The sequence below is a fragment of the Orbicella faveolata genome, unplaced genomic scaffold (genome assembly GCF_042242905.1).
Source record: "Orbicella faveolata isolate gen_17 unplaced genomic scaffold, um_ofav_v1 contig_24, whole genome shotgun sequence".
Lineage (NCBI taxonomy): Eukaryota > Metazoa > Cnidaria > Anthozoa > Scleractinia > Merulinidae > Orbicella > Orbicella faveolata.
Genome location: NW_028301552.1, coordinates 8,947,608 through 8,957,500, shown reverse-complemented (window position 1 = coordinate 8,957,500; position 9,893 = coordinate 8,947,608). Strand labels below are relative to the sequence as shown.

Sequence of the window (9,893 nt, the reverse complement as noted above, 5' to 3'; positions counted from 1 at the left end):
GTGGAACTGTAGCCTCGTTCTAATGATAACTTGTTAACATATCGTCAAATGACCGATTATGAAGCTAAGATAGAACATTTTCACAACAGCTTTATAGCATCTATAGTGTTTAAAAACCATCTACTATTCAGCTTATTGATACTAATTCCTGTTTAATTTACTGTTATAAGTATAAAACATAGAAAAAGCGTGTTTTCTTGTTTTTCGTCACTTTACCTCCATATCATAAAGTAAATGAAGAAGTCTAAGCCGTGTATTACACTGTGATAAAACACTCCGGACATTTGAGAACACTCGAGAAATGTAGAAAACACGAGCCGCAGGCGAGTGTTTTCTTCATTTCCCTCGTGTTTTCAAATGCCCGTCGTGTAATAGTGTAATACACGGCTTAGGCTTCTTTATTTCTTAAATAAAACCGGGATTAAGTAAGTTTTATTTCTGTAGGTTCATGGGAAGACCTTAATTGAACAGTTTTAATTATTTTGCTAACAGTGTGCCACACCCATACCAAAGTTTTCTCCGCCCCAAATATCCATCATGACGTCATACTGTCCTAGCTTCTCGAACCAGGCCTTCTCTACCACAAACAAACCTCCGGCTATCATTGGCGTCCTGAGAAACACAATACACTTTCATGTAAGTTGATCTGTGTTCACGTCAATGTTGAAATCCTCCGTTTATTTATAGCCAGAACTTCATTACGATTTTTAAATAGAGCAATTTTCAATTGAGTGTCATAAACCCAAAACCAAACCAATTACTTTGTATTAGACTATTCAGCCAATCTCAAACCATAGTGAAAACAAAACCAAATCCAAAGTAATTGCCTGATTACTTCCGACACTCAATTGAAAACCGCGCTATACGCTACTGTATAACATGGTACATACATAAATAACCATGACACTTAGCGAACAACTATGTCATAGCGACAAAAAGGGTGATAGAGTAGTTTTCAATAGGGTGATGTGAAACCAAACAAAAGTAATAGCTCTGGCCAATCACAAAGCACACAGACAATCCAATGAACCAATCAAAACTCAAAGCAAATAGGTGTAGCTTAGCTTACTCCTAATGGTTGGATGAGAAAGTGGCGCAAGCATTTTAAACAAATCGCTTAGCATAGCGATGCACCATTAAAATCAACGAAAGCAAATGCGATATTACTTTCAAAACTATTACTGGTATTGTGTGTACATCCAACGACAGGAGTAGATCTATAACCGCCATGTACAACTGTACCTAATAGGAGCGACAGGCTGGCTTCTTCTTGCTTGTTTTTCCTTTGGTGTTAAGCTGTCCCACTTAAAATGAAGACTCCAGTCAAACCCTAAAAACAAAGATGCAATAGAACAAATTATTACTACTGTGAACACATGAAAAGAATGACAAGTAAAGGTCACGTAAAATGGAAATGTATAACAGGATGCAAGTTCTAAGTTACACTTTGAACACTGTGAAGTCATGGCACAAAGTTCATCTATTTACATCCATTGCTACAGATATCAGCATTTTTTTGATTCCTGATTTTTTTCCTAACTTTTCCTTAAATTTCCCAGACTAAATATAAGCAAAATGTCAGATATGGTAGCAGCAGCCTCCAGCCTACATATACAGTCATCCTTTTAACCTCGAGTGCGACTTGAGATCACAGTGACCTGAAATGTTTCTTCCAGTGTTCAATGGTATTGAACAGTTGGTATCATGATTTTCAGTTTTCTCTGACTTTTCTTCGAAGGAAATCAATTTTCCTTGACTCAAAGAACCTCTTACCTCCCTTGATGTCTGCTGAAGCTCCAAGATAATTGAAGTCATCCATGTTGATTACATCAATAATTGGACTCACTACTACTGTTCTATCCTGAAAATGTAAAATATATACACGGTCAAGCAACCAATTCAGAGAGAATATAAAATAATACCTCTGTAGAAGGTATATGGCAGCTTACATTGGTGGACTCCAGATCAGGCAGCCCACACTTGAACCATGGATGGGATCACTGTGTTGTGTGTAAGGGCAAACTACCATACTCCCAACATCCCTCTCTCTAACCAGGTGTGTGAATGAATAGGGGCAAATTAAATGCTGAGGAATACCCTGCAAGGAACTGGTGTCCACCCAGAAATACTCCTAGTCATGCATTAGACACCAGATGCAGATCTAGGAAAAATGATGACCGATTTCCAAAACAACGAGTGCCAAAGGTGCCAGCTTCTAAAGGCGTCCAGGGCCATGCTCTGCAGGTAATGTTTTGGATTTTAACTTCCTAAAGTCCTTTTTCCTGGGTTTCAAAGTCGTTCTGAAAAATCTGACTGATTTCCATAAAACGGTGGAAACCAGTATGGATCCATGCACCAGTATGGATCCATATGAGAGTGCCAGCCTGATAAGCTACTGAGGCTTGAAGACAACAACAACTGCAATATTTCCGAGCTACATGTGCTTCATGCTACAGTCATGACTTTCAAGTATCACCAAGATAAGTTAGACTGATAACAGAGAAAGCAGCACTTATTCCTACCTGCACAATTCTATATAACAATGGCTCTAACCAGCCAACATTGCACTCGCAGTGACTATCAAGAAAAGTTAATATTTTGCTTGAGGCAAAGTTTGCTCCTTTCACACGGGATCGTATTAAACCTGAAAAAGATGGCATTAATGGCGTGAATCAGTGTATGAAACTGCATTGGGTGTGGACAATAAGAAATAAATGAAATAATCAAAAGGCCCTTTTGGGCCCTTCCATCATACTTTTGTGCAGTACAATGTGAAAGTGGCTTGAAGGGACAGCTGTATTATGTGGCTAAATGTAATCTACATGTAGGAAAAGTTAGACTCGAACAAATAAAGCCAGTGGTTTCTCCTTTGACATTATGTGACCTGTGGGGCACTGGCCCTCAGGGAATTTGCAGGGCTCTTGTGCTTCACTGCACTACATGTACAATTTAGTTAGCTGGTCTTTTCGCATCACTTGCAGCTTGTGATAGTGAATCTTTGTGGATTCCTGCTCCCTCTGAGCCACCCTCCCTCTTGGTTTGCTGGTTTCTCGGTAAGTATTCGGTCAGGTACAGTAAGTTGTTTCCACTATTACCTTTCAGTGTGACAGTGCCATTCTTGATGCGCTTGTGAACGGTAAGCATTTATTTGCGATTCGCTCGTCGCTCTCGAAAGCATTTAACTGAAATTGTTATACCTCCCAACTCAAATACGTTTTTCGATTGGAGGAGAAAGTGTCACGTGTCGTGGGTCAAAACTCACTAACTCCCTAGGGCGAACAAAACTCACTAACTCCCTAGGGAAACAACAACTTGAACTATTGACTTGCATTTGATCAGGTCGTGCTCCTTGAAACCTCAGCAAATTTGTGTGCCAGGCGGTGTCAAGCCCTCAATGATGCTTCGCCTCAGGGAACATTGAGAGTATCAGGGAAATGAAACTCACTGTTTCCTGTGGGACCAGTCATTAAGTGTTTTGTTATACCTCCCAAGTCAAAATAGAGAAAAACTCTGAAGAAATCATTTGTTTGACACCAGCTGGCTCACAAATTTGCCCTGGTTTCAAGGAGGACGACCTGATCACATGCGAGTCGAAAGTTCAAGTTGTTGTTTCTCTAGGGAGTTAGTGAGTTTTGTTCGCTTCTTGGGGTGGTTCCCTGTTCTAGGGTTGCCATGGATACCTCCCTTCAGCTTACGGCTTTTTGATCCCCACAACCCTTTAGGCACCAGTTCCCAAGCTCATCTATTTGTGATGAGTTTAAAAGGTGATGATGTGTACACAGTAAACTTAACTTAACATATAACATGTACTGTACCTTCTCTCTTGTCATTTCTAAGAACCTTTACTTTTGGGAGACCCAGCAAGAGCTCACCATCATCAGCTGTAAACAAAAACAATAACAACAAAAACAGAGGTAAAATCAACTGCAGAGTGAAATCAAAACAGTCTTTTATACTCAAGCAGTATTTTTTTATACATGTGCACGTATGATTGAAGTTTCACAACTTGAGAATTTCATATATCAAATAAAAGTTAATGGCTAAAAGATTATCCTTCCTTCCTGGGTGCTAAATCAATTTGTAGGTAGTAGCAAGAGAACTATTTTTTCCAACGAAACATCCAATTTAGTGTACATGTATTCCCATCACACGCTGCTCACTCGCTTAAGTGCTTCCACTTCAGTTCTGACTGAATGATAGGCATCTAAAGCTAAATATTTTGGCCTTGTATCAAACACAAAAACATTAGTTAAAGAACAAAAGAAAAAATGTGGAATTACCATTGTCACTATAATCATCTACCAAAATTATTTCGTTGATTAGGTTTGGAGGACTTCTATTTAATATACTGAAAAGAAGACAACAACAAAATTAATGTTACAAATTCTGATTTTCTTGTTTGGTACAAATGTACATTGTTCATGTACATAGAAACAATAATAATTAATTTTGTCTCCTTGGAAGATCAATAATAACTATACATTTGTCGTAGTAATATTTATTTATTACTCTTTCAATGTACTATCCCTAACCCTTCCCCCCCCCCCCCCCCCACTGCACCCTATTTGTACCAATTAAATATAAGTTTCCTGAGGTTTTCTTCTGCAACATTTAATTGGTAGTAGTCATCTCAACTGGCGACCAAGTAAAGCATTTTCAGTCTTAAATCTTTTGCTACTGGGAAACGTAATTTACCCAACATACCTTGTAATAGTTCTAAGAAGTGTGGACCTTCCCTCATTGTGAAATGTTATTATAACAGAAGTTGCAGGAAGATCTTTAGGATATTCTTCATACCTGCATCTGAAAACAAACAGAACAAAACGAATAAATTAATATAGTTACATGTACTACATACATGCACTTGGAAGTACAATGGATTGAAACTTGCCTTACAGCCACCCCCATTATTACAGTCACCTTGTTATTACTGCCACTATATTCTGACTCTAACAAAAGCTCAGTAAGTCATTTCCTTATTATTTTGAAGAACAGTCCCTTTAACTAAAATGGCCAAGTTCCCGGGGTTCCACTGCCATTTCCACTCACTCAATCTTTGCCTTTGATCTATTGTCAAGAAAAGAAAAACTACCGTCCTGCAGTCTGCATTTTCTGTGAGTGGTCTTCTTGCAGTGCATTCATCCCAAAAATGGTATTTGGTTATGGGTGTATTAAATACAATTATTAACAATTAGATTGTGAGCTTGAGATTTCTATGAGGTGATAGCTGATGAGGCCAAAGGCCGAATCAACTATTGCCTCATAGAAATCGAGAGCGAATAATCTAATTGTTCTAGTAGAATTCTAACTGAAATTTACTTCAAATAACGGTTTCCAATTATTTTCTTGATGTATTATTAAACTTTGCGCCTGAAAAAGATCGCTCAGATTGACTTGTCATTTAAAATTGAAGTTGTGTGCTTGCGCGCATCAGTTTTTTCAATAATTTCAACTTTTTTAAAAGTCAAGAAACCGTAAATGTCCTTCGTTTAGACTTCTCGGGAATTCAATTATCCATTTGCATCGAAATTTTCTTCCAAAACTTTGGAAGAACGATAGACTGATACTGTTCAATGGCTCAGCCAATCAGATTGCAGCATTTGCATTAGTATACTTGTAGAATTCTACTAACATTTAATATCATACATGTATGTATATATACTGCTTCAACTTACTGCGAGTGTCTAGTATCTGGAACACTTCTATCTGCTCCAATAGCATCACTAGCAGCTTGATTAAATTGATTCCTATTGTATTTATCTTCTCCATCTTTTAGTGCTCCTCCTTTCAGATAAGCTTCTGCACTGAAAGGTGGCCTGTTCACTCCCTCTTCTTCATGAACATACTGATGAAAAACCAAACAATATAGTAAAGGCAAGTTTAACAAGTAACTCAAATAAATAATTTGTTACCTGGACAACAGGCCAAATTTCATAAATGTTACTGATAATAGTTCCTCCTATTTTGGGAGCAGGGTTGGCGCAGTGGTGAGAGTCCTTGCCTCCCACCAATATGGCCTGGGTTCGATTCTGGCCAGGTGTCATGTGTGGGTTGAGTTTGCTATTGGTTCATGCCATCTCTTTTCTCCAGGTTCTCTTGTTTTCCTCCCTATACAAAAACCAACATCTCCAAATTCCAATTTGACCAGGAGAGAGGACCTGCATGAAAACCATCTAAGGCTGATGTGGCTTCCTCTCTGAATGTTATCATCTATTTTTATTTATTTCTATTTTTTTTTTTTTCATTTAATAATAATTCTAACATGGTGTCAAGGCTTAGGGAACTAAAACCAAGAGAAAGTATCTAGATTCATTCTTAAGCCTCAGTGTTTTTTGTTTGTTTGTTTGTTTGTTTTTTCATTTGTATTACCCCCCTGGACCTTAGCACTATGTTAGAAATTAAACATCTTGCAAAACAGCATATTTGCCTTCCCTCAATTGAGAATGTAGTGTAAACAATCATGAAAATAACTGGAATGAAATTTTTGTGATGGGGAAAATCTGCAAGTTTTAATGGTAGGGAAGTTTTACATGTATCTGAATCTCGATATAAAGAGCTACATCAGAGATACCTAGAGTATCTTAAAAAAAAAAAAATACTGGACATTTTTCCAGTTCATTATACTGTGTATAAAATAAATTATTATTGGATTGCCTGTGAAGATGCTCTGTCTATGGCATGCATGTAGCTTATCGTATCAAGATTACGGACTACATGAACTTGCCATCCTAATCATTTCATCAGTCACATTCATCCCTGCTGAATTTTTATTATTTCATAATAACACTTCTTAATTTGGTGTTATAGTTATGTAGAAAAATGTATTTCTTTCTCGTGTTTTCCTTCAAATATCTAAATTTAAAGTAATTTTATAAACCAGAAATCAGACAAAAAAATTTGCAGCAAAACTCCTGTAAGCAAGTTGATGAAAGAATACAAATCTATTAGAAACAAAATACAAGTTTTCATGTACCAACACGAACATCTTTTACGTACAAAACTGTATTGTAACTAAAGGTTTTCTCACATTTTACCCCTTCCAGCCCTGTGTAAATATATCAACAATTAAGCAATTTCAACTGGCACGGAAATTCTATTTACATCACTTACTATCTGCCAACATTGAAAGGAGAAAAGGGGATGTTGACAAGTATTTCTGTGTTGCTTTATTATGATCATTATTTCGAGTGGTTGCATGAAGGTTGTAGCTGTATACATATATGTGTAGACCTGCACAAATAATTGGAACAAATCACAAATCTGGCAAACTTTCATTAATCATAAATTTATAATGGCTTTAAGTGTCTGTTGCCAGGCATATTTTCTGTAATCAGCAGTATTTCAAAATTCACCATTAGAAAAAAAGTCCTCGATTTCAGTTACAGAAGGTATTTAATTGTGAAAACAAAACAGACCTTTACACATCCAATTTACATGGGGTAAATTATTACTGGAAAGGAGCAGACAGTCCCCAATAAATGACATATTATTAGATTTATCTGTGAGATGTTTGTTCACAGCTGTGTAAGTGCAAAACAAGCCTTCACGTAGCTTGTTTTTAAAATAACCAATTTTGATAGTAAGCACTTCGATAGTCAGGAATAGCACCGTTTTCTAAGTTTACTGGTCAGACTGAAACGCAATACGGCGTAGAAATATTTTAAAGTCTGAATAATCCTGCTGTTGATATGATGATATCTGCTGAAGTATACATGTATCAAATATAATTTACCATATTTTTAATTCTGTTCTTCTGGAAAAAACATCAGACAAGAAACTTGGTTTTATTATGTGGCACCTGTTGGCATGATTTCCCACTTTTGTGGTTAGCTCAATACTGTATCATAAACTTCAGTTCTTGTTAGATCGATCGGATTAAGATGGCACAAAAGATATATTTTCCTGCAGTAGACTTGCAATTTAAAAAGCTAAACGTCTCCACTACCTTACAAATCTATGCAAAACTACCAGCGGCTAAGGGAGGAGTAAAATTTCTAGACAAACCTTCAGAAAAATCGTAAATTATTCATAGAATAGTACTTGCTTCCCTGCAGCGAGACCAAAACGAAGTGCACAAAAGACAATGGGAATCTTTGACACTTCAGAGAACTTGCGAGGTAGCTCATTGTTCCATGAATTACCCATTCAGTGAAAGTAAACTACGCTAAAGTTGCCTTAAATTAGTAGCAAATTAAGAGGTCGATGACTTGACAATCTGGCTGTAACTTATAGGCTGTAAAATTAGGGTACAAATCGACGCTCTCCTTCTTACCTTTGGCGGCTCGCTCCGTAGAAGTCCCGAATCCGATGTAAAATAAAGTATTCCAAGAAGCCATATTACTATCACAAAGATGATAAAAACTCTTCTTTTTCTGATGATCATGATGCAGCTCGGAATGATTTTTTTTCGTGTATGATATTGACATTGCAATTTTGCATGCATGTGGTTTTCAGTCAGCGTTACGAAATGCTTGGTAACCAGGTACCTAACCATTGGAGTTATCGCTGAGTAACCGCTGCTTCAGTCACTCTAAGAAGGCTTAGCATGTCATCTGGTCATTATTTATTTCACGGAGACATTGGACATTTTCGGTTTATAATATCGAAATTTCATCTGGTGATGTGTTAAAGAACTTGGAAGATTCAAATGATGAAATTAAAAAAAAAAAAAAAAGTAAATAAATAAAAAATAAGAGTAAAGATATGAAGGCATAAGAAATTCGACGAAGAATTCCCAGTTGAAAAGTAATCATGTTGCAAAATTCAGACCGCTCAGATCAGAGAAGCAATCAGAATTCTCCTTTACACCATGGACCAGTTTGCTTAAGTTACGTTGCTAAAAAAGAAAACAAAAATAGTTGACAAACTTTCAACAATCGTGATTTGACACAAAACTCCTGCGCAAAATAAAAGTTTTACCTGGCTTAATAAAATGCCGGGAAAACTCCTGCTCACTGTACCTAAGGGGCCAGCAACAGAGTCGACCCACTCACTTGTTTCCTCCCTATGGGCAGGGAGACGGAATTGCGACTGCGATATCCGGAACATTCAAATTGCAATACGACAAGCTTTGAAGATCAGAGCGGGTAGCCCGCCCGGCGGGGGGGGGGGGGGGGGGGGGGGGGAAACTTCGCATATAAAAAGGACGGGGGTGCTCGTCGGAAATTTTGAAAAAAATCCCTAACAGGTACCAAGATCCTGTTTTGTGGGCGTGGCTTGAATTTTTTTCACCCCTAAGAGGTACCAATTCGAAAGCAACACATAATCTCGTTGAGCGACTGACAGTGCTAAAAACTCTCTTACACTTCGACGGTGCTTCGTCATTAATTTCGACCGGCATAATGAAAAGCTTTACTAAGAGGCCCAGATTAGAAATGACTCGCCTTTTTCGGGCGTTGAAAAGTCGTTTTAACGAAAAAAAGTGGCGACTATGAAGCCTCCACATCATTTCATTTTGTAATGTTGCTTGACGTCTTTGTCAACGAAAGACCTATCGAGTCATTGAGAGCTGAGAGGGTATTGTTATAGAGTATTGTTATAAGTATTATTATAAATTCATGATTAATGTCTGGCAGTTTGACGTGATTGCATTACATTGTGCGGAAGTCGAAACTTCGGTACGATAGAGAGCGGCGAAAATCGAGCCTATTATGTAGTGTTGTCCTAAGAAAATGGAATGAATCATGCATCCCCTTCGTTTCATGCTAACTTCAGCGGATCGGATGTTACAGTAATAATGGGTCAGTATACGTTATCACAATTTTTCAAAGGCTCGACCATCTTTTAATCTTCGGAAGTGCTCGGATGGTCTTGTTAAGTGTTCGGAAATCTTTTTTCTTCGGCTACCTTCGAAAGTCCTCCGATTTCCGTCTGTATTGTTCGTACTAACTTCG

At 37.7% G+C, this 9,893-nt stretch overlaps 1 protein-coding gene across 1 annotated transcript in view; it reads right to left on the bottom strand.

The window, feature by feature from the left end:
• The window catches only part of LOC110052668 (polypeptide N-acetylgalactosaminyltransferase 2-like), a 15,671-nt gene extending 6,971 nt beyond the window's left edge, over positions 1 to 8,700 (bottom strand). The window contains exons 1-9 of the mRNA XM_020758814.2: positions 8,273 to 8,700; positions 5,676 to 5,845; positions 4,705 to 4,803; positions 4,281 to 4,348; positions 3,816 to 3,881; positions 2,523 to 2,644; positions 1,774 to 1,861; positions 1,243 to 1,330; positions 509 to 612 (exon numbers count right to left, since the gene is read on the bottom strand). Of these exons, the coding sequence (XP_020614473.2) occupies positions 509 to 612; positions 1,243 to 1,330; positions 1,774 to 1,861; positions 2,523 to 2,644; positions 3,816 to 3,881; positions 4,281 to 4,348; positions 4,705 to 4,803; positions 5,676 to 5,845; positions 8,273 to 8,494 (1,027 nt within the window). The 5' untranslated portion in view covers positions 8,495 to 8,700. The remainder of the gene's footprint in view (positions 1 to 508; positions 613 to 1,242; positions 1,331 to 1,773; positions 1,862 to 2,522; positions 2,645 to 3,815; positions 3,882 to 4,280; positions 4,349 to 4,704; positions 4,804 to 5,675; positions 5,846 to 8,272) is intronic.
• Positions 8,701 to 9,893: the final 1,193 nt, after the last annotated feature.